The following is a 24,151-nucleotide window of genomic DNA, read 5'->3' on the forward strand; positions in this document are numbered from 1 at the left end:
GACTGCCGGTATTCGAACTGTTGCTGCACCATTTGTACATACGAGTGTGTGTGTGTGCATAGAGTCAACAACGAAAGCGCCTGCAGTTGTGTGTCGCTCCAGCGGTCGGCAGCGTCCAAGTGTTAGCACATGTGGTACATCTAAGCAACGGCAGTGACTGCTGTCAGCGCTCGGAGCAGGCAAATGCGCTTCTGTGTATATATGTGTGTGTATGTGAGGTGGCTCTTCTATGCAGCATTGCCTAGATTGCCAGCAGATAGTTGTAGTTGTAGTTGGTGTGTGTTTGTTGTTTGCTGGTGTCAGTTGATCTCTTCGGTGCAGCGCAAGCAATCAGTTGTGTTGCCATCACCACTCATGTGTGCTTATATAGTGAATGTGTATATGTGTGTGCGTGTTTGCCGTTGTCCAGCAACGTTGTCCAGTGGCAACATCAACAGAAACAACAACAACAACGGCAACAGCATGACTAATCTAAATTATGCTTCATTTGTGTGATTAAGTTTGGCCCGGCCTGGGCCTTAAGGCGTCGCAAAGGATTTGCTGAAATTAGGCGAATAAATGTTTAGACCGTTTGCATATGCGATGAGCCTAAAGTTGATCGCATCAGTTGCATACATTTGCGTTCATTTAAAATATTGAAGACTTTCAGAGTGCATCACTATGGCTTTTGGAATGTGTATTTGCGGTGTATATATCCATCGAGGCCTCTTGAGGAGCAGATGCATCAATTTGCATGCAAAGACAAACAGTGGGCTTGAAGAAATGTGTTTTCAATAGATATTATTGTAAGAGTTGAAAGTCTTTAGAAATAATGAACGAAACGCTTTAATATTTAAAGTATTTATTGCCTCACATTCATTCTACAGCAGTATTGGAGGAGAAAATTTTGCCAACGAAATTAGATCTGATCCGGACACGAGACCTACAAAATCGACAGTAATTTTTGCTGTTTCAAGAAATATGAAAATCAACTTCACGCGCAAAAATTGTTTATATATATTAAATTATTATTTTAAAAAACTTCCAATATTTCAGGAACATATGTGGCATATTGACACAAAATCACTTACCCTTGGATGCTTGGCAACCCCAATTTTTTCAAACAGCATAATCCTAGCGCTCACTCTGCTCTTACACCACATCATCATATCATTAATTAAGCGAAAATCCCCTTTTACCGTGATGCTGCTAGCCAGCGCGTAATCATCGGGATCAACAGTTTTAAATTAACGGCTTTAATGAAAAGTGGCCGGTAAAGAGGTATTCGTATTCGTAACCGTTACTCGCCTTTGTCTGCAGCTTATTCAAACAGCCTGCTTAACATTATCATTGTTGACGTTGTGGATTTTCGCGAGTGTGAGATCCCCATTCCTTCTTTGCGTCCTCATTCCTTGCTACGCAAGTGCGGCTAATTTAAATGTAAAGTGTTGTGTTGCACTCGGCGAAATGTGGGCCCAACGAGAAGTGTAAGGTCGCTTTGAAGGGGTTGCAAAGTTCAACTGAGAGTCTGGCAGTATGCAATTTGTGAACACATACGAGTATATTAAACATGTACCCACTAGGAATTCAACATGTATGCTGGGAATATTTGTACTTTTGGTCATTGAGACTCATATGAAGAAATAACTCAGAACAAATTAAAAAATGAGCGTTTTGAAACTACTAATGGATTGAAATTCTCCATCTATTTTGAAAGTAAGTCAACCATATTTTCCCTGATGGGTAGCCAAGACACATTTAATGGCTGTTAAATATTGCTAAGTTGAAAAAAATTGACAACAACATTAACTGGAGAACTGAGCGCTTTTTATAGGACTCATTCGGAAAATATGTCAACTGCAATCATCCTTCGGGCATTGAAACAAAGGCAACCTGCGCGAACAAAGGACAACAATGTGTTAAGGACTTGGTAAATATCTGCGAGAGTTGTAACTCCAACTCCGCACAAGTCTCCACACCCTGGTAGACATGTGCATCCGCTGCACTCAGGCTTGTGTTGCATCAATTGTTTCGTCATGTTTACATGAACCCGTAGAAACGCTGCTGCCACCACGCAATCAAGTGAATTGCACTCGGCCCACCCGCCTCTGTGGGCTTGAAACAGGACTACTTGAATGCAAAAATTGGGGTCAGGGTTTCTTTTATGTGCCAGCATCTGTATACTTCTCTCTTGCATGTGCGCCTATATAATCCAACGATATCTACATACATATTCACCCAAGAGTTCGCCCGGGGGTGGTCTACCCTAGCGCCGGCACTCATTGAGTGGTATAATGAAGCCACAGGCAGCCATTACACTCTTTCCTTCTTTGGTTCCCCCTCAAATGCCTGCTTAGGCGTATGAATAAAGTCATTAATAAATCATGATTGTGCTGCTGGCATATGTGCAAATGATTCTTTCATTTTCTGTGTGTTCCGTTTACTTTTACTGCACAATTCTCACACACTGTTAGATCTTGTCAATGTAGTTGCTTTTTATTTCTCTTTGTATTTCATCTTTTCATTTCTCTTGTTCTTTTCAGCGCTTACCTTCAAAATTGAACCTCAGGATGTGGTCGTGCCGGAAGGACATTCGGTGTTGCTGCAATGCGGTGGAGTTGCACAAAACGGCAAGTCTGGTAAGATACAACCAATTATACGTTGGCGTGGGCCAGATGGCCAGGATTTGGGCATCGTCGGCGACACGTTTCGCAACCAGTTGAATAACGGTTCGTTGTACATAAGCTCCGTGGAGGAAAATCGCGGTTTGACCGGCTCCTATCAGTGTCTGCTCAGCGCCGACGGCATTGGTACGATTGTTAGTCGTGCGGCAGTCGTGTCTATAGCGCGGTTGTCGGATCTCAATCAAGACTTTATCGAAACATATTTATTACCCGGCCAAACGGCGTATTTCCGTTGCATGGTGGGCGAAGTTCAACCGGGCATTAAACACATCGTACAATGGCTAAAGGATGACATGCCGCTTGTGCTGGACAAGTTGCGCATGATCGTGCTGCCGAATGGCGCCTTAGAAATCGATGAGGTGGGCATTGGGGATCGCGGCGCTTATCAGTGTAATGTGACCTCTGGCAGCATATCGCGTTTAAGCAGCAAAACTAGCCTGAATATTAAAAAACCCACAGATCCCAGCAGTGAAAATTTGGTTGCGCCGTCGTTTCTTGTGGGACCTTCGCCGAAAACCGTGAAGGAGGGAGACAGCGTCACCTTGGATTGCGTGGCGAATGGCGTTCCGAAACCACAAATTAAATGGTTGCGCGACGGCGCTGAACTCGACCTTAGCGATCTTGACTCGCCATTCTCCATCATCGGCACGGGCTCATTGCAAATATCTTCGGCGGAGGACATAGATTCCGGAAACTACCAGTGTCGTGCCAGTAATACAGTCGATTCGCTTGATGCACAGGCCACCGTGCAAGTGCTGGTGCCGCCTAAATTCATCAAGAGTCCAAAAGACAAGACCGCTCATGAAAAGGAGGAGTTGGAGCTGGAGTGCGCGATACGTGGCAAACCAAAGCCGTTAATTCAGTGGTTGAAGAATGGCGATGTGATCACCCCCAACACGTATATGCAACTGGTCGGTGGCCACAATTTACGCATTTTCGGTCTGCTGCAGTCCGATGCCGGCATGTTCCAATGTGTAGGCACCAATCCGGCTGGCAGTGTCCAAGCGGCGGCTCGCTTGCGCGTCGCTCAAACAGGTGAGTAGAAGAGGAGTTGATTAACTCAATAGTAAATGTACTTGTATATATGAAGCTAGCAGTACTTCGCCGTTATGTACATACTAATTTAAAGTTTCGAAGCGCTTTTAGATAACAAAATTATGCTTTTTGTGTAAAAAAGAGTAAAAGCTCTGTGAATTGGACGTAAACGCAACTGGCTTAAATAACAGTAACGTTACTAAACTAGCAAGACTACTAATCATCCCAATAAGCGACAACCTTTCCAATGAAGGAATTATGATTTAATGCTAAATTAGTTTATTTTTAAACAGTTTCTCTTTTTTAATTGAGGTCCACTTCATTTTAAGATTGTGATTTTTTCTAACTAATACTAAAAATAGTGAATATTCGAGAAATTTGTATACCCCTCCGCTCATAGCCAAAATGTATTTTATATTAATTTTATTGCTTAATTTGCTTAGCTTTTTATTTTGCAATATTTTGAACAAATAAATATGCTTTAAATGTGTTCCTTATTGGTCCGTAAATTCGCATTGCTTATAATAAGTTATGTTTTTGTTTTATTTTATAAATGTGTAAATTTGAAAAATATTTATAAAATTTTCCTTTCAACTTTTTTTAAATTAATTTCATTTCCAATGTTTCTTTTTATTTTCTTTTTTACTTTTACCCACTTCATGTTATGACACGCATTTGCATATCTAACACATCATGTGCACACTCCTACCATCATCATCCTTCCTGCCCAAATCCCCAAAGGCAAATCCAAAAAATACCGTCCATCCGCTTCCCAAACACCCAAATCTCCATTACTTCCATCAGCTTCGCCTATACGCCGTCGCAAGGGGGGCGGATCTAAGGCGATCGATCCTTTTGACACATTCGGCGATGCTATTGACAATTCAATGGGGTCGACACGTAGGCTCTCCAAAAGCGCTCTGGATAGTTTACTCTCGCAGAGAGGCAGAAAATTGCCACGACCAGAGAGACCGCAAAATGACAATAGTTATGGCGAATATGCCTCACTGAAAGAACTAGAACAATTAGACATGGAAGATACGGACAGTTCAATGGAGTTACCCACTAGCACACAGGAGTTCAACGTAGCCGATGACGAAGGTGAGGGCGACAACGACAACAATGACGAAGACAATGAAGACGATGACGAATATGACGATTTAAACGACAATCAAGAATTCATTGACGCTTACAATCACGGCGACGATCCCAACAAAGTACTGAACTCTTGGAAGAATAAAAATAAGAAACAATTATCCTCAGCCACATCCAATTCACAAGCGGCGTCATCAAGTTCCTCCTACTTATCCTCAGATTTAGATGGACTCGAAGGCAGCATTGGCATAACTGGTGTTGGGAGTGTAGACGGAGGTGTGGACATTCCACAGTCCGGCGGTGGAGTTACACACATCCATGGTGCTCTGTTGAACCGTTTGCCGGGACCGCCGCACGACTTGGTTGCGCAAATAGTGAAACCACGTTTCGTAACACTAAGTTGGATGGAGCCGAAGAAGAACCCCGTGGAAGTTGTCTCCTACACAGTATTCTATAAAATGAGCAACAGCGAACGGTAAGTGAATAATAAGATATTTATAATTTTTAGACTTACTTCTCTGTACTGTACCGAATCTATATCTAATTTACCCGAAGATTAAAAAATATTTGAAACACCTTGCTCTCTCAGATCGATTTAATCCTAAGGGAAATCCTTTAGGGAAACTTGTAGCTAGATTAAGAGAGTGTGTGTCATCGACTCTTATCTCTCAAAAACAGCATTAAAAACTTATTATTATTATTCTTGGAATTGTTCGACATTTCGTGTGCTTAAAGCTTTTTCCAGTCCTACAAAAAATAAAAAAGCGGTATATTAATTTCCTCTATTTATATAGGGGTAGTAGAACATACATCCCCCATTAAAGTACATTTAAGAATATTTATAGTCTTGCCGTTACTTTAGTTATGGTCCTATGTAATTCAGAAATACCATTTCAATTGGCAAACACAAAAAAGCTTATTGTCTTTCGTTTATTCTCTGAATGGCAGAAATGAAAATCAAATTGCCGACGCCGTTTCACTTTCATCGCTGCCATTTTATATCCATTATCCTTGTGAGGTAGCTAACTATAACCTCACTCAAACGTCCGCGGCGGAAGTCGTTCGAAATGAACCTGCCTCTGCGGGCTCTTCTGGGCGGCCGTAGAATCAATGACTTCATCTAAAAACATCTTCGGCGAAATTGCCAAGCCGAATTTCCTTGTTTTGGCAAACGCAATTTACCGTTCCCCTCTGCGCTCCCGCTTTCTTTTGGCCCCAATCACTTTGCATTCTTCCTCTACTTTGTCAAATTAAAAGCACATGAATGCACCGAATCTAGTCAAGCATATGCTAAAGCAGACACTGCGCGCTTTGTCTGTGTCCCTTCTAACGGTAATTGTTATGGGTAGGCGACAAATAAATAATCACTAGCATGGAAGCAATTCCATTCCAATAACGTAGACATCAAGCTAATAGACATGGGAATGGTTGGCGAATTAAATTGGCTGAAGCTCGAAGAGTTTTTAATAAAAGCAAAACATTCATCGTCTTTGCACAGCTACAGTTACTTAAAACTGCTTTCGTTAATACTAACACGATGCCTCTTTTCCCCATGCAGCGAACAGAAAATCGTAACCAAATCGCACGATGACCAACAGGTGAACATACAAAATCTGCTGCCTGGGAAAACCTATCAATTCCGTGTGGTGGCCAATACGAACTTTGGACCCGGAGATTCCTCAGAGGTATATACTCGCATAAAACATATCTACTTTTAAAAGGTAATGAGAATAACTTTCGCTGAACGTTTTTAGGTTTTGGAGGTGCGCACTCAACCGGAAGAAAATATTGCCGGTCCACCTCGCAACGTCGAAGGATATGCGAGTAGCGAAAGAGAGATTTTTGTAAAATGGGATTCTCCCACTGTAACCAATGGCGAGATTTTGAAATACCGCATTTACTATTCCGAGGTTCGTAGCCGTCAAAAGTCTCAATATAGTCACGATGTGTAAAATATTGATTTTTTCTACAGAATGACAGTGGCGCTGAGATGTACCATGATAGCACCTCTCTGAGTGCTGTGATCTCGGAACTTCGTCCGTATACCGATTACACTATTAGCGTGGTGCCATTCAATAAGAACGGCATGGGCGATCCCTCAAATGAGATAAAGGTCAAGACCTTCTCCTCTACACCAACTGAAGCGCCCAATAATGTAACACTAGAAGTAACGAGTTCGACGGTAAGCAATATAAACATTACATTGATCTTAATACGTTTTAGTTTTACGGATTTGTATTTTCTATCTTCTTGCTATCTTATTTATCATATTTGTTTTATGAATTTATATAAATTAATTAATATTTACACATGTGCTGACACTATTTCAGTCCGTCACAGTGCACTGGGAGCCACCAGCCGAGGAGGAAAGAAACGGTCAAATCACCGGCTATAAGATTCGTTATCGTAAACTCAAAGACACACCACAGGTGAAGAGTACACCAGCGAACATACGCTACTTCGAATTGAAAGGGCTTGACCGGCACTCAGAGTATCAAATAAAAATCGCCGCTATGACAGTAAATGGTTCGGGCCCGTTCACAGAATGGAATCGTGTCATGACTTTGGAAAACGATCTGGACGAAACACAGGTGCCCGGTAAACCGGTTTGGATCGGCATACATCCAGGTGGTGATAACATTGCTTTACATTGGGGCCCGCCACAACAGCATGAAATCAAGATACGCAGTTATGTATTGGGCTGGGGTCGTGGAATACCCGATGAGAACATCATAGAGCTGAAAGAATCCGAACGTTATTATGTATTGAAAAAGTTGGAATCAAATACGGAATATGTGGTCTCGTTGCGCGCACGAAACAGCAAAGGTGATGGTCAGCCTATTTATGACAACATAAAAACACGTGACGAGGAACCGGTCGACATACCGGTGCCGCTTGAAGTGCCTGTCGGCCTACGCGCGATCACCATGTCCAGCTCATCCATTGTCGTCTACTGGATAGATACGACGCTGAGCAAAAATCAACATGTCATCGATAATCGTCATTACACCGTACGCTTTGGCATCTCCGGCTCTAGTCGGTTCCGCTATCACAACACGACCGACCTCAATTGCATGATCAATGACCTGCGTCCAAACACGCAGTATGAGTTCGCTGTTAAGGTGGTGAAGGGTCGTCGTGAGTCTGCATGGTCCATGTCGGTATTGAATAGTACATATCAGAATGTGCCAATTACACCGCCACGTGAGCTCACCGTGCGACCTGATGAACAGAATCCACAAACTGTCATTTTACAATGGTTGCCACCGAAGCACAGCCTTGGCCAAATAACCGGCTACAACATTTACTACACAACCGATACAACGAAAAGGGATCGCGACTGGTCCATTGAAGCATTCGCCGGGGACGAGACCATGATGATGCTGCCAAATTTGAAACCGTACACAACGTATTACTTCAAGGTGCAAGCGCGTGTGGGGAAAGGTGCCAGTAATGCGCCCTTCTCAGCGCTCGTGGCTTATACGACTCCGGCGGCGGTGGTGATGCAGGAGCCAAAGCCGATCGCCAAAGGCATTAGTAATGAGATCATCATATACTCCGTGGCCGGGGCGGTTGTATTTCTAGTTGTTATTTTTGTGGGAATCATGTTTGTTGTGTGCCGACGAAAGCCTCAATCCACTCCCGATCACAACAAGAAGAGGTACGAAGAGTGAGTGCACTATTTTTCTTAATTGGGATTATTCAGTTGAGAAAATCGTCTAATTTTTCATATATCTTTTTATCAAGTAGCTATCAAAATGTTGGAGTTCCAAAGCCGCCAGATCTCTGGATACATCACGATCAAATGGAGCTGAAGAATATTGATAAGAATATACACAGCACAACACCTGGTAAGCATCAGAGCCAATGTTCATAGCAGTTAATTGAAAAACTAAAAAATAAATCCTTTCAGTATGTAGCGATGGCGCTTCGAGTAGCGGTGCCTTAACATTGCCACGCTCTGTGGTGCACGAATACGACGTAGACACGCCTGTGCCGGTTACCAACTCGCTGGACAAACGATCCTATGTACCCGGTTATATGAGTAAGTCTATTACAAATCATAACCTATATTTTTCTTATAAACTTAAATATTTCTTTTCTTTTCCACCTTCCCACCCTCCATAGCTACTTCAATGAACTCTACTATGGAACGGCCACAGTATCCGCGCACCCAATACAACATTTCCGCCAATCGTTCGCATATGACTGTCGACACGGGGCACTCACAACAGAGTTTGACCCAGCAACCGGGCTCTTTGGCTCAGACACCCGAACATCCTTACGGTTATGAGGGCAATTTCTGGTAAGTCATAGGTGCCAAAAAATCTTTGATAATCTAAAGGGTGATTTTTTAAGAGCTTGATAACTTTTTTTAAAAAAAAAACGCATAAAATTTGCAAAATCTCATCGGTTCTTTATTTGAAACGTTAGATTGGTTCATGACATTTACTTTTTGAAGATAATTTCATTTAAATGTTGACCGCGGCTGCGTCTTAGGTGGTCCATTCGGAAAGTCCAATTTTGGGCAACTTTTTCGAGCATTTCGGCCGGAATAGCCCGAATTTCTTCGGAAATGTTGTCTTCCAAAGCTGGAATAGTTGCTGGCTTATTTCTGTAGACTTTAGACTTGACGTAGCCCCACAAAAAATAGTCTAAAGGCGTTAAATCGCATGATCTTGGTGGCCAACTTACGGGTCCATTTCTTGAGATGAATTGTTCTCCGAAGTTTTCCCTCAAAATGGCCATAGAATCGCGAGCTGTGTGGCATGTAGCGCCATCTTGTTGAAACCACATGTCAACCAAGTTCAGTTCTTCCATTTTTGGCAACAAAAAGTTTGTTAGCATCGAACGATAGCGATCGCCATTCACCGTAACGTTGCGTCCAACAGCATCTTTGAAAAAATACGGTCCAATGATTCCACCAGCGTACAAACCACACCAAACAGTGCATTTTTCGGGATGCATGGGCAGTTCTTGAACGGCTTCTGGTTGCTCTTCACCCCAAATGCGGCAATTTTGCTTATTTACGTAGCCATTCAACCAGAAATGAGCCTCATCGCTGAACAAAATTTGTCGATAAAAAAGCGGAAAACACATTTCGAACCGAACACTGATTTTGGTAATAAAATTCAATGATTTGCAAGCGTTGCTCGTTAGTAAGTCTATTCATGATGAAATGTCAAAGCATACTGAGCATCTTTCTCTTTGACACCATGTCTGAAATCCCACGTGATCTGTCAAATACTAATGCATGAAAATCCTAACCTCAAAAAAATCACCCGTTATTAAGAGGGCTAACGTGATAATAAGAACTGGTTACAAACACGGACAGTTGTTTAGACCCATAATGTTGAGATCTCAATATCTATTTAGTGGAATATACAAAATGTTTATGGAAATTCAATGTTCGTGCAAAGAGTGTCAGGATAATTTGATTGATTTAGTCTCTCGATGTAAACTCCGAGTTAAAAGTGTGTGCCTCACCCAGTTTGTCAATCCCACCTTATTGAATATACCTTCATTACGGAATGGCGAGAGACAACCGGGAGCAAAGTGATTCGTGAGAAACATTTCAGTTATATTTTTATGTTTAAAGAAAAATAAAAATTTTCATAAGCCGACCAAATTTCAGTAAAAAATACAATATCCATAATTTGATTTTTGTTTGTACGTCTTGTAAGCAAAGAAATTATATTGTTTTCCGTGTGAGTGAATTGAGCCATGTCAGCCATATGGGACAAAATGTGTGAAGTGTTCGCGTTGCTGGTTCGGCCGACGCGACGGAAAACCCGCGTGACATTCAGTCCTAGCACTCTACATCGTGAAATCATACGGCACACCAAACTATCGGCTTCCACGAATCCCTTTTTCAACTTCCTTGCCGAGGTGCGTATGAAAGCCAATGGTGGGCGACTAATGCACCCAGGCTGTGGTTCGATGTCGCCGCGGGAAAGCGCTCGTATCGCCAAGACGGCAGGCCGCATATGGAACTCTATGACTGATGAACAAAAGCAGCCGTATCGAAGCATTGCGATGGAGCAGCGGAAGCTGAAGAGGCTGCGGCGAAGGCGTTCCAACTCATCTGCACGCAGACGAAGAACAACATTGCAAAGCAAAACGCCAGTCGAGTGCAAATTCCTTTTACCGCCGCAGCCCACACCTGAAGAAGATACATATGTAAATGCGGCTTCCGAGGATTGAAATAGTGTTGTTGATGCCTTCAGGACAGTTCGGATGGAGCGGAGATAAAAATTGTGTGCAGATTTAATGTTGTAACTCTCTCCTATTTTCCTAAAATGTTGTTGTGTATCCTCAATTTTATACAGCTCTTCTTCCTGCACCTCTTGATGTCGCAGGCAATCGGTAATAAAGTGGTTCATTAAAACATATCAGAAATATGTTTTTAATCTGATGAAAACATAAAAATTACCATAAGTTGACGTAGGGTCATCTATAAGTGGGGGCAAAATCTAAATGTGTTTTAACCAATGGGTGCATGTTGGCAGTGTTGGAGAAAGTGTACAGAGAAAGATTTCTTTAATAAAAATAATTGTAAAAGAAGCAACAACAACGTGGTCTTATATATATTATTTACATAAGAAGATCTATTACGTTAATATTCAATACTGTTGCGAATTTCAATGCGATAATTTTATAATGTCCCTTTCAGCAATCCCGGTTATCCGAATGGTGGCGGCGGCGCCGGTCCAGGTGGCGGTCCCACAATTAATGGTGGCGTTTCTACTATCGAGAGTGCAAAGCGTGGTCACCCATTGAAGAGTTTTAGTGTGCCAGGTCCACCACCAACGGGGGCTGCAACACCCGTCAACAAACACAGTAAGTAACTGCACTCTAAGTCCAAGATAATAACCTTGCTTCTGCTCTGGTTGTGATCATCAATTCTAATGTATGCTCCATGCGTTTTTCTTTCAGCACCTGCCGTAACAATACGTCCACAAAACCAGTCACCCTACAAGAAGCCCTCCTTCTCCGCTGCCACGCCCACAAATCGATTGCAAGGCGGCTCGTCTGTGGCACACTCCAACGATGAAATACAACGATTAGCGCCCAGCACCTCAACGGAAGAGCTGAATCAAGAAATGGCCAATCTGGAAGGACTCATGAAGGATCTGAGTGCAATAACGGCGAATGAATTCGAAGTTTAACAGTAAACGAATGAAATAGGAATAAATATACGCCAAACGAAAGTGTCTATGGACGAAATGTGTGCTTCAGCTAAGAAAACTTAGAAATGCGCAGCTAACAGAAATGAGAAAAGTGGTGAATGAAAGGTTTTCAAAGGAAACAAACAGAAACGAAAAACGACAAAAACCTCGACTATACTTAATCAAAATGAAAACAAACAAACAAACAAATGAACATATTAACAATTCTCTTTCGTTGTCGTTCGTCTTAAATTTGCAGTTTTCAACAGAATATCCGCTGAATGAATTTCAGCATAGGGTTTGGCTGCTATTTTTATTGCCATTAATTAATAATATTTAAAGTTTAGGAGCTAGTGCATACATTTAATTGATAACATTAATTTCGTGTAAGTAAGATTAAATTGGATTTTTATACAAGCGTTGAGAGGAGTAATGCTAAATGCTTAACGATTAGTGATTAATGGATTTCTAAGTTTAAAGTGCTGCTTAAGTAATTTCGAAATTTCGAAAATTTAGTTTAAGAGTGCTACTGATTTTATTTTAACTTTTATTTTTATTTAAATGAAAAAAATTCGTGACATGTACATAACCGTAATATGTAAGAGCGCTGTCATATATATATATGTATATGTATTTATCGACATTTTACTGAGTAAGCAAATTGAAAGAAAAATTGATGTTTTTGCTTAAAAATAATAGCGTTAATACCAGGGCCAGGGCTATATTAATAAGGAAACCCGAAAACGATAACGAAAACGGAAACATTTAAATTAATTTATATTAAAATTGAAAATAATTTAAATACAAAACACAAATTGTTGAATCGTACGCAGAAGACACTCCGAAACAGATCTAATGTGAAACTCTCAAAATGTTAACATGTATGCATGCTTACTTATGTATGTATGTAAGTGTATATTAAATAGGCGTAAGGAATACTATTGTGCCGTACAGTATGAGGTATCCCGGTACCATTGCGACCCACATACAGTTTGGCGCTATAGCCTGCACTGTAAAAACGGTTATTGTAGTGTTGTTCCAAAGTGTTTTAGCTAAAAAACAGTTGTCGGTTATGAACGCAAGCCCTTCCAGTGCCATAGAATTTGGGCTATATTCATTAATAACATTACGACAAGAGACCACAAATTTGCACTGCAAATAAGTCAAACCAACGGGAACCTACTGCCAGTATATGTGTGGGAACTACATACACATGTTAAGCTATTGAATGTACATGTGACTATCTCAAACTCTACGTAAATGTATTTGCACTTTATATTTAAATTTGCACAACTGAAACTACTTGCCGTTCTATGCATATACTTGCTACTGAAATCTTCTTAAAAATAAAAACAAAACAGAAATCTAGATTTAATGTTACAAACGTGCATTTATATGAAAATGTCGTGTTCTTGCAAACAAAAAATTTTACTACAAAATTGTTCACCAACTAGCTATTTAGTTTTAGTAATACAACAACCTCTCACTTTAGTGTAATTAACTGTAATTGTTTTTCCTCGTCCAAACCAAACATTTCGTTTGAGTTTTCTTTCGTTTCTTCACATAACGTGCCATTTACACTGCTCATAAATACTTTTTTTATAAAATTTCAAAAAAGATATGCTTAGACATATGTAATAACGGACAGCCTGACATCCTGCTACTTGTCATCCAAGTTGTGTTAAACTATTCTCCAGAAGAAAAAGGTCTTTTGGAATGTAAAGCTAAAATGCCTACAAATCTACTACTTAGCCCAATGCATAGCTGAACGTTTCTAAAAACCAAAATCCTAAAGCATGAAACAATTGAAATAGCGGTTCATATTAAAAATTACAAAAATATTATTTTTGTGTTATGCACAAAATTGTGACATTTTTAATCGTTTATGGAATCGTTTTTTTGCGATCAAAGGTTTTGAAAGTCACATACTTTTTATGCATTTAAAAAGCCTTATGTTGAGCTGCACAAATATCGAAGTTTATTGAATTTTTTCTAAGAATAATTATAATAATTACGCATGTATATCATTTGTAAAAATAATACATACATACATATGCATATGTAACACGATACCCAACTCACGTATGATTACTACTGCATGCCAGAACACTGCATTTACAGAATTTCAAATGTTTTTGGAAAAACAAACGGTGCAAAATCAGTTCGTAAGTGATGTAACCCGCAGAGAAATGTTGAAGGCTCCTGTTAAGTTAAATTTTAAATTAAATTCAAAAGTAAATAATCATTTGCCATACCTACTCGAATAAAAATTAAGTTCCATATATGTATATTTATGATATATCTCTTAAAAAAAACACGAATCATATACACACACACACATACATACATATTTCTCTACTTCGTAAATCATATAATTATCTATAAACAAATGTATTTACATATTTACTTCGTGTGTTAAGCGTAATCATAGGTATAGGTGAAATTAACGGAAAAAAGGTGAAATGCAAACAAAACAAAAACGAAGACTTTTGTTACATTTATTATTCAAAGAAAAGTTCTTATAAGTAATTACATACATATATGCATGTGAAGATTTTTTATTACAAAAAAGCCATTTTTGTAAAATGAACGTTTTGATTAAGTATATATATGAATTGAAGAAATATTATCTTAAGTAAACATACTTAGCTATAATAACTTTAAATAATATTAATAATAATAATAATATTCTTATACAAAGTACATAATTGCAAAGAAAGAAAAGAAATTGTGAATTAAATGTGAAAGAAGGTACGATAAATTACAATGTATAATAAATATAATTTATACAATTCAAACTCGAATGGTTTTAATGTTGAGTTGCTAAAGGTAAATACTTACAAAGTAATACTATAATATAAAAATATAAAATACAGTTCTTCGAAAGTGTATTAAGTTTGCCTAGAAAGTTTCCGTTTTAGTGTTAACTCTGAAGATACCCTAAGTTAGATTAGATGAGATTGCATGACTGTTCCCCAAAGGAAAATACACTTGGACTATGAAAGACAGTCCGTTGTGAAGCCAGGATCAGCTAAGATTTTTCACTTCTACATCCTGCTACTAGAACTAAATAAGTGAGGTCTAAAAAATATTTGTTTTGATCTCGCAAAGGCGGGTCATTCCAGAAAATAGTGATAAAATGATTCCACTTCGTCCTCTTCCAGGCCAGTTAAAACCCCTACGACTATGGAAAGATGCTTCTGACAGACCAGCACAATGCCACTGATAGTGAAGATAAGCATTCCTCAACCAGTTTTGAGCTCACTCAAGGCTAGTATCGCCGCTCTACTATCAAAGTGAATCGTCACTTCTGTGAAGGTTGCTGCGCTCCGCAGCAATGTGCAGACATACCCTAACAAAGTTTCGATATACCTTAACTTGTTCCTAAACTCTTCTATAAGAATTAGTCGCTGTATCTTCATCTGGGTTTATGTCGCGTCCATTTTTTGAACGATTGTGTTTTTTTTTTTTTCAACAAAAGAGAATACTCAAATTTCCGGAGCAGTACATCTATTCCCAAGCAATCTGCCTATTTGAGTACAAGCTGCCGGACTTTCGAAAATCTTTTGCATCCGGCTACATAGCATGGTGGCGAACACGAATTCGGCAGCTCAACAAAGCCCAGCACTCATTCGGCGCCGCCAAAGCGCATGCACGATAAAAGCTCTCTTCGAATCACGTAAAAAAGCTGCGCGTCGATTAAGGCAATTGCGGCCAGCATAAAAATTGCTGAAGAAATTGAAATCAGTTGACGGGAGACGTTCGAGAAGTAGCGTTGACGTCTGTTTTGGCAGCGGATCATTGGAAGGGGACTGTGAGTGGGCAACGGAGCCATTGGCCGTGCAGAAAAAGTGAAACATAAAAGTTGATTTGTGCGATCGGGAAGTGCTATAACGTGAATTAGACGTGTGTAGACTTGTGTGTACGTGTGTGTGTGGTGACTTTGAATCGCGAGTGTTACAGTGACACAGTGCGTCGTTTGCCAAATTGCTACTTTTAAGCGCCGCTGAAGTGTGCATAAGCGCTTCGCGTCTCTTTCGTCGCTTTTGACAATTACTCCGCGGACACCTTTTATTTATTTTATTAATTTATTTCGCGTTCGCTGCCTGGAGCTGGCATCTAACTTTTGTTAGATTATGTGAACGTTTAATTGAGACGAATTGGGAATTTTGATGAGTGCGCAACAACAAACACACAACAAATATTTCACTTTGTCAGCATAGAGACAGCTTGTAGCTCTTTTCGTCGAAGCATTCGAGTCGCGCGCAAAGAAATTCACTTCCGACCACAACAAGTAAAACTTAATTGCACCAAGTGAAGCAACTGCGGGTAGCTGCCAGACCGTAGAGCCGTAGACACAATGAGCGGTGTGCGCGGATTGTCTGTCAATTTGTGGCGCAACAGCGTCAATGGTAATGCTGTTGCTGTTGGCGGCCGCATTGTGGCAAGCGTCAAGTTCAACGAGATCGGCGATCATCAGAAGGCCTTCGCCACCAAATCCGGAGCGGTGTCTTCGGCTAATGTCCGAGAAAATTCAAGTGCTGCCGCGACGGCGACCACGGCTACCAGTCCCGAAATGGCGTGTCCACATATGGCTAACGGCGGCGCTGCGGTGCATGAGACGAGCGAGTGGCAGAATGCACTGCCATACAACGAGATACCCGGTCCGAAGCCCATACCCATACTGGGCAACACCTGGCGGTAAGTATTTTCACACAAACAAGCAAACATGTGTATGTGTAAATATGTATGCGTTCACTGAAAGCCGTAAAAGCGCGTTCTAATTACCGCAGCGGCAATTGTGCTCAATTTACTACAAAATTTCAATGTTGTTGCATTCACGCTTCTGTACATGCCTGCGCCTGTGTTTGTACTTGTTGTAGTGTAATGGGAACTACGTCAGTTTTTTACTAATTTCTCAAAAAACAATGTTTGAAGCAGAAAGAAAGAGCCGAAAAAATGCTAATTTCTTCATTTTTGGCCAACTTGTATACAATGAAATGAAAAACGAAAGACTTAAGCGACGAACTTGCTTTCACCTCTTTCACAATCCGAAGTCAAAGTGTAATTCGCTTGGGCTTTATATCATTTGTCGAGTATAAATTCATATACGTACGCGCACACATATGTATATACATATATATATCAAAAGAGTGATTGTATGCGTGTGTAATTAAAATTACAAATCATCGCACAATCATCACCGTTACCGTTGTGGATTTTTATGTGATTACGCTCATACTCGTATTGTACACAGCATAAAGTAAATAATAACTCTGTTATGGAGTGAAGAAATTGTTTTCTAAAGCAATGCATCGATCAATCAAACACACTTCATCGACTTGTATAAACACTTTATGGCTCACTTTTGTACGATTTTGTCGCTGTAATATACATATTTTCATGTGCTGAGCTTTTATTTGGTCTGAGCACATATATATGTATATACACTCAAAATGTTACATAAGAGGTTGTAAAATATGTATATTTTAACTTTTTTCTTCAACCTAATGATCAACGCTTACCTATGGGTCTGCATTTATAAAAAGAATGGCAAGCAAATGCTCAACGACAACAACACTATTAACACCAGAAGCTGTTAGAAACATGCTATAGTTTTTGTTGTTATTGTATTTCATAATGTATCATTTCTTAACCAAACTTGATGAAATCGAAAAATAATATAGTTTTCTTTGGCTGTTTGGCAATTGTTCTTTTGCTGCTCGCAAATCTTCAAGTAGTGTGCTTATTATAATAGCTTATAAGTGAAGCTTAGTGACCAACATTTTAATAAAAAAGTTTCGTAACAACAACACTATGATTTGAGTGCGACAAATCATTTCCCTATCTAGATATATGTATTAAAAAGAAGTAGGTTCGAGAAAATTTTACTTCTTTGAACATATAAACCTCTCTTCATATCATAAATACAAGAAATAAAAAAATCGTAACTCTATTCAATAGTCAAACTTACTCAAGGTATCATTGAGATCACTATAAAATTCAAGGAATTATCTAAAATGTTGGCTCTCACCCATATACCAACAATTTATTTCCCAAAATGTTATTTATAAATTTAACTGAAATTATGATTTATTTGCTAACAAGCAGCAGCGCATGCGCTTAATGGCTTATGCATAACGCATCCACATTAAATCCATCCTCAACCATTAACTGAAGACATACACCGTGTTGTGTATATATGTGCGTGGACATTAAGTTGCGTGGTGGCCTTCACCAATGCCAACGAGCCATCATTACCAATATTACAACAAACAACCGTCTGACTTTACGCTTTATGACACAGCTCTTCAACTTGACCCCGTTTCGGCAAAGCGGCCCAAATGAAGTTACAGGTCTCTTCTCTCTTTCCTTTGAAATATAATATGTCATGAATCTGAGTTGATTTGCGCTGCGTTCGAGTGCAACCGAAACTGGATTCATTTCGTTCAACATTTTACTCACATTCACATAAAATCACAATGGTGCATACTTTTGCCAACGAGTTTTACTGTTTGGCTGCCTCTTTGTTGGTGTAAATATGCAAGCACTTTTGGTATATATGTGGGCTTCGTTTTAACAGTCGCGTGCGTGCAGCAAAGCTTTTTGCCATTATCACAATTATCAAAAAAAAAAATACGAAGAGTGTGCTTTACTTTAAAGTATATCAAAGCATTTGAGGCAGACATTTATGCGATAAAAACGCCCAGCAGGAATAGGCTCCACACTGAACAGTTGGAGTGCTGCTTGAGCATTTACACAAAAAATAAAATTAAATTAACCAACTAACCATTTCAAAATTATATGAGAGTGGAGAGATTTTTGGCAATAGCCAGCTATAATTTCGCTGCTTTAACTCCTTCAATTGATATGATTTTTCACTGCAAGTAAATATTGTGATTATTTTTTGTTCACTTTACTCTTTAAAATGAGTGACTTCCCTACATTACACCCCACCGCTTGCACAAATGGCAATTATGTGGGACTATCAGTGTGAAAGCATGCAATCCAAGCAGCTGTCGGTTGAGTAACGCATCAACGGTCGCAAAGTGGTTTTGTAGTAGTTTTTAACCAGTCAAATGGTGTGCGAAATCTTACCAAAATACCGGTATTTTTCGACCATGTATGTATGCCTGAAATATTCAAATTCTGAAAAGTAGTTTTTCTAGTGTTGTTCTTGTTGTCACAATGTATGCTTTTACAACCAAATCTTCTCCAACACTTACCGTTTTTTGCTTCTAGTACAAATATACATCTGAGTATATATGTAAATATGTACATATATTTGAAGTATATGTGTGTGTAGAATATTTATGTTTTTTATTTCGCTTGTAGCCGCTCGTTTGTGTTTTTACAGCAATAATTTAGGATTTTGTATCTCGAATGTGTAAATACTCGTGATTATCTCATCAAAAAAGCAGACATTCCAAGAGACAAATTTTGTTTTTTTTTTTTTTGGATAGACAACCCGATCAGCCGAACAAAAAAACCGAAATTAAACAAAAATCTAAAAATATTGTTAACCAGCCTCCAGTTAAAAAGTTAGAAATAATTTAAAGGTCCAACTAAATACTAGCCAAAAAACACACAAAGCAAATAATTTATAATAATAAATAATGAAGTCGACTTCTGCACAATAATTCCGAGTTATCAATGCATTCGCTGCGGTCTCCTTAGCAACAATACCATCAATGACAAGCACTAGTAATCTCAACGAAAAATAACAACAACAACAACAACAACAATGTAAACAACTCGTATACAACCCATTGAGCGCTATCTACTCGTTTATTACTATTTATTTCCCTTTCAGCAGTGCCCATTCACATTCATTAGCACACTTAGCATTCGACTGACTCCTATAAAATATTTCAAGGTCAACATAAATGAGTCTCTTTAACACCTTTTTCGGCATTCAATCGAGTTGGAGGCTGAAGGCCTCCCCGCTACTTCAGTCGTCATTATGGCCAGCTTGTCACCGGGACTGGTTTTCTATGGTGGTAGGACCCCTCCCCTTCCCCTGCACAAGTTGTAGCCAAGCGTTGTGATGCAGATGCACTCGCACAGCCAAACTGCAACAACGACAACAACAACAATGAGTGTCAACGGCTGTAACAAACTTCAACTTGACCGTTTTGTGGTGTCTCAGATCTCAAATCAATATTTGTGCATTTTAATGGCCTGTCATAACCTTCAAAGCAGTAGTTGGCGGCAATAATGGCACTGTGGCACTGTGTTCAATGGCCGTGTCTTCGTCTCCGTGTAATGACTTGGACCATTTACCTAGAGACTCACTTAGTCAGCTAATGTTTAACGTTCAAATAATCATCAGTAAGCTATTTATAGTTATTTGCATTTGTTGTTGTTTGTAAAATCGCAAACGGATATTTAGTGTTGTTGTTGCTTGCAAGTGTTAATTGCTTACAGTTGTTTGGCAAAAATTGTGAGCTGCCCAAGCAAACAAAATATTTCACACCCTTTGGGGAATTGATATCGCTCGCACTAGTAGCTCAAGTTTTGCAAATACAAATATCAATATACACTCAATAAGTGTAGTAATAAATGTCACCTTCAACCTTTAACGTAGTTCAACTAGTTTCGATTGCAAAAATAATTGTGCCAAATATATTCTAGGAAAATATTTATCTTAGATTAGTAAAGAAGAAAAGAAGGGAAATTATCTAGCAAATGCATAAATATTTTCAATTATGAATATATATAGGCTACGGGTTATTAAGCGATCCATGAACTTATCGATCCTTTTTGAACATGATTGGTCTCTGGCTTTCTCTTAAAGGCTGAGGACAGGTAAACGTCATTAACGCCTTTTTACAACAGTCGAAGAAAAATATTCCATCCGTATTCCAGAGTATAGATGCCTTTGGATTCGGTTAATCACCTGTAGTGACCCCTTGGATGATATCAATTCCAGTTCTAAGGCAACCTCGTCCTTCATCTTAATCACTTTCCAACTCGATTGGTCAAGGCCATATGTATCGAACTTATAATACATACTAAAGGTTTTCCTTTGACGTTTAAGTATTCTAATTGTACATACCCGTGTATAGACACGAGTAATCGCATGCGAACATTTGCAAAGTGCAATTAAAGCGAATTTGAATCATAAAATTTATACACGCACCACTAATAAGCGTCGCGATATGCGTGAGATTCATACAAACGCAACATTTCGAAAGACTGCGGACACAAACTCACTCTCCTATTTTATAACACATACGTTTCAAATTATTATTTATTGACACTTTTTTTGTTTTTGGTTTTTATTTACACACAGAATGATGCCCATAATCGGCCAATACACGATATCAGACGTCGCGAAGATCTCGTCACTTTTACACGAACGCTATGGACGCATCGTACGCTTTAGCGGTCTCATCGGGCGCCCCGATCTGCTGTTCATATACGATGCCGACGAAATCGAAAAGGTTGGTAAGCCAGGGAATATACAGTAAACTACAAACGAAGTGTATAATCAGTGGGAAATAACTCGCGCTGTTTATTTTTCAAAATATAGCTCGTAGGCATTCATATAAATTCATCATCCACCGGCGTTTTCCGTTCTAGGTATCCGGTGACCCAATCGAGTATTACCGGTAGTCTTATATTTACGCCTACCTTTCATTTCATACGCGTAAGAGAATTTTATGAACGCTTCTTCGTACTCTAACACCGCCAATTCATCATAATTTCTCCAATAAATACAAGTCTTGATGTACAGAATGCAAACTGTAGACCCTTCGCTTGTCTTCGTGGTAGTCTTTTGTTTGATTAATTACTTATTCCAAAACAACATTTTGCAAACGAAAGTATCATCAATTGCACTCGAATGTACTCGCACACCTGCATGAATGCGTTCGAGTATTTACTCGCAACAATGTTGATCTTCAGTCATTCAAATCTCATCACATTGATGTTTGTCTTAAATGGCCATAAGGCATGTCTAACCCATCTTGTGACAACAAATGTAGGCTTCTTCTTTTTTGTCTCGCTACTCATCACTTTACTTTACTTTGGGAATCAAAGTGGTGAGGCTGGCTCGAGGCACTCGTCTATAGTACAAAAGTTCTGTTATCTCAACCAAATTTTTTGCTTTTGTGTTCTTTGTAGTGCTATCGCAATGAGGGTGCGACTCCGTTCCGACCATCCATGCCAAGTTTGGTAAAATACAAAGGTGAAATACGGAAGGATTTCTTCGAGGACATCGGAGGAGTAGTGGGTGTGTACGTACATACAAATGTCGATAATTAAAGCGAAACTTATTTACTTATTGAATAATCGTCTCTATTTGTTATGTCTTTTGATATAGTCATGGTGAGCCTTGGCGTCAATTTCGGTCACGTGTACAAAAGCCGGTGCTACAATTGTCGACCATCAGACGTTATCTGAAGCCATTAGAAGTGGTCACAAATGACTTTTTGGAGCGCTGTGAACAGCTTTTGGATGAGAACTCAGAATTGCCAGAGGACTTTGACAACGAAATCCACAAATGGTCCTTGGAGTGTGAGCAACTTTAGCTATTAATTCATTTTATTGATTTGCTTGAATTCAAATTCCTCCCACTTTCACACGCAGGCATCGGACGTGTTGCCCTCGATACGCGACTCGGTTGCTTGGAGTCTAATCTCTCGCCAGACTCTGAACCACAGCAAATTATCATTGCTGCCAAATATGCGCTACGCAATGTGGCAACCCTTGAGCTGAAAGCTCCATACTGGCGTTATTTCCCTACGCCACTCTGGACCCACTATGTCAAGAACATGAATTTCTTTGTAGAGTAAGTTCTCATTCACTTAATGTGTCGTGGTTCAATGTTTGCGGATATTTTTTCATTGTTTTCTAAATACCGTTACAGAGTTTGCATGAAATATATTGGCAATGCAACGGAGCGTTTAAAGCAACAAGGACCAAGTCGTGACGGTGAACCCTCGCTGCTGGAAAAAGTCATACTCGCCGAGAAGAATGAAAAGGTGGCTACCATTATGGCTTTGGATTTAATTTTGGTGGGCATTGACACGGTAAGAAACGCCTCAATGGAAAGCCAGAATTTCTCAGTAAACGTTATACAAATTCCAAAATAGATATCTATGGCAGTGTGCTCCATACTCTATCAATTGGCAACACGCCCTGCCGAGCAACAAAAGGTGCGTGAGGAACTCAAACGCGTATTACCCGAAGCAGACAGCGAGCTTTCCATACAACGCCTTGACCAAATGCACTACCTGAAAGCGTTTATTAAAGAGGTCTTCCGCATGTACAGCACAGTAATCGGCAACGGTCGTACTTTGCAGGAAGATACCGTAATCTGTGGCTACCGAATACCCAAAGGTGTAAGTATAAACGAGCCAAACATTTGGATTTCTACTTTAATACCACTTTGATTGTGATTGCACATAGGTGCAAGCCGTTTTTCCGACACTTGTCACCGGGCAAATGGAAGAATTCGTTTCTGATGCGGCATCCTTCAAGCCAGAACGGTGGTTAAAAGCCAACCAAGGGGGCACCGGTGACCACTTACATCCATTCGCATCCCTGCCATATGGATATGGTGCCCGCATGTGTTTGGGTAGACGTTTCGCTGACTTAGAAATGCAAATTCTGCTAGCCAAGGTAAGAATTTGTTAGTTATTCCGAACAATAAATGCACTAAAGTTTAATATACAAGAATATTATCAATAATTGTAAAATAAATTTTATTTGTTGTTCCTTTAGCTACTACGCAATTACAAGCTGGAATATAATCACAAGCCTTTGGATTACGCTGTGACGTTTATGTACGCTCCTGATGGGCCACTGAGGTTTAAGATGACCAGAGCGGATTAATTGCAAGCGTAGCATATTAAGACTAATATTTAAGTGTTCATTTATAATCGATTTTATGAATAATCATTCAATGTATATATAGAGTAAATGAAATTTATTTTAATTTACTGTATGAAACAAGTATAAAATCTATCCATATAAATACAATTTAATTTAAAACATCTTAAATTAATTAAGAAAAATGAAAATTAAATTGGAAATTTTTTTGATGCTAATTACCCACATCTTTGCTTAAAACACCAAAATTTTGCTCAAATATTGCATAACAACTATTTCTGAAACTGTGTCACGCAACAGAATTTTTAAAAATTATTTCGAAACGTCCTTATACTATTACAAATAATGGAA

The 24,151-nt window shown here is 39.4% G+C and overlaps 3 protein-coding genes across 9 annotated transcripts in view; all 3 read left to right on the forward strand.

Moving 5' to 3' along the window:
• Positions 1-14,338, forward strand: part of LOC105221290 (neogenin) — a 112,356-nt gene extending 98,018 nt beyond the window's left edge. The window contains exons 2-13 of one of the 7 annotated variants that reach the window (XM_054233828.1): positions 2,523-3,698; positions 4,440-4,799; positions 5,013-5,268; positions 6,352-6,478; positions 6,548-6,703; positions 6,766-6,975; positions 7,124-8,463; positions 8,541-8,644; positions 8,707-8,838; positions 8,922-9,099; positions 11,467-11,633; positions 11,730-14,338. In XM_054233828.1, coding sequence (XP_054089803.1) covers positions 2,523-3,698; positions 4,440-4,799; positions 5,013-5,268; positions 6,352-6,478; positions 6,548-6,703; positions 6,766-6,975; positions 7,124-8,463; positions 8,541-8,644; positions 8,707-8,838; positions 8,922-9,099; positions 11,467-11,633; positions 11,730-11,962 — 4,439 coding nt within the window. In that variant the 3' untranslated portion in view covers positions 11,963-14,338. Of the gene's footprint in view, positions 1-2,522; positions 3,699-4,439; positions 5,269-6,351; positions 6,479-6,547; positions 6,704-6,765; positions 6,976-7,123; positions 8,464-8,540; positions 8,645-8,706; positions 8,839-8,921; positions 9,100-11,466; positions 11,634-11,729 lie in introns of all 7 variants that reach the window. The other 6 variants (XM_011198126.3, XM_011198127.3, XM_011198128.3 and 3 more) reach the window with 6 other exon arrangements.
• On the forward strand, positions 10,325-11,192 carry LOC114803529 (uncharacterized). Its single transcript, XM_029037691.2, has one exon. It carries the CDS (start codon positions 10,518-10,520, stop codon positions 10,995-10,997), a length of 480 nt encoding a protein of 159 aa, XP_028893524.2. The 5' UTR covers positions 10,325-10,517; the 3' UTR covers positions 10,998-11,192.
• A 1,356-nt stretch (positions 14,339-15,694) lies between the features above and the next one.
• Cyp301a1 (probable cytochrome P450 301a1, mitochondrial) lies at positions 15,695-24,021 on the forward strand. The gene is made up of 9 exons (XM_011198136.3): positions 15,695-16,663; positions 21,258-21,408; positions 22,091-22,203; positions 22,290-22,483; positions 22,556-22,757; positions 22,836-22,998; positions 23,062-23,310; positions 23,378-23,590; positions 23,693-24,021. Exons 1-9 carry the CDS (start codon positions 16,323-16,325, stop codon positions 23,801-23,803), a joined length of 1,737 nt encoding a protein of 578 aa, XP_011196438.2. The 5' UTR covers positions 15,695-16,322; the 3' UTR covers positions 23,804-24,021.
• The last annotated feature ends 130 nt before the right edge of the window (positions 24,022-24,151 follow it).

This window comes from Zeugodacus cucurbitae, chromosome 6 (assembly GCF_028554725.1).
Source record: "Zeugodacus cucurbitae isolate PBARC_wt_2022May chromosome 6, idZeuCucr1.2, whole genome shotgun sequence".
Taxonomy (NCBI): Eukaryota; Metazoa; Arthropoda; class Insecta; order Diptera; family Tephritidae; genus Zeugodacus; species Zeugodacus cucurbitae.

Excerpts from the sequence above, each read along its gene's own strand:
- LOC114803529 (XM_029037691.2), top strand. The coding sequence starts at position 10,518 with ATGTCAGCCATATGGGACAAAATGTGTGAAGTGTTCGCGTTGCTGGTT.
- Cyp301a1 (XM_011198136.3), top strand. The coding sequence starts at position 16,323 with ATGAGCGGTGTGCGCGGATTGTCTGTCAATTTGTGGCGCAACAGCGTC. Across the intron at positions 22,484-22,555 it reads CCACAAATGGTCCTTGGAGT|GCATCGGACGTGTTGCCCTC; the intron begins GTGAGCAACTTT and ends TTTCACACGCAG. Across the intron at positions 22,758-22,835 it reads AACATGAATTTCTTTGTAGA|AGTTTGCATGAAATATATTG; the intron begins GTAAGTTCTCAT and ends ATACCGTTACAG.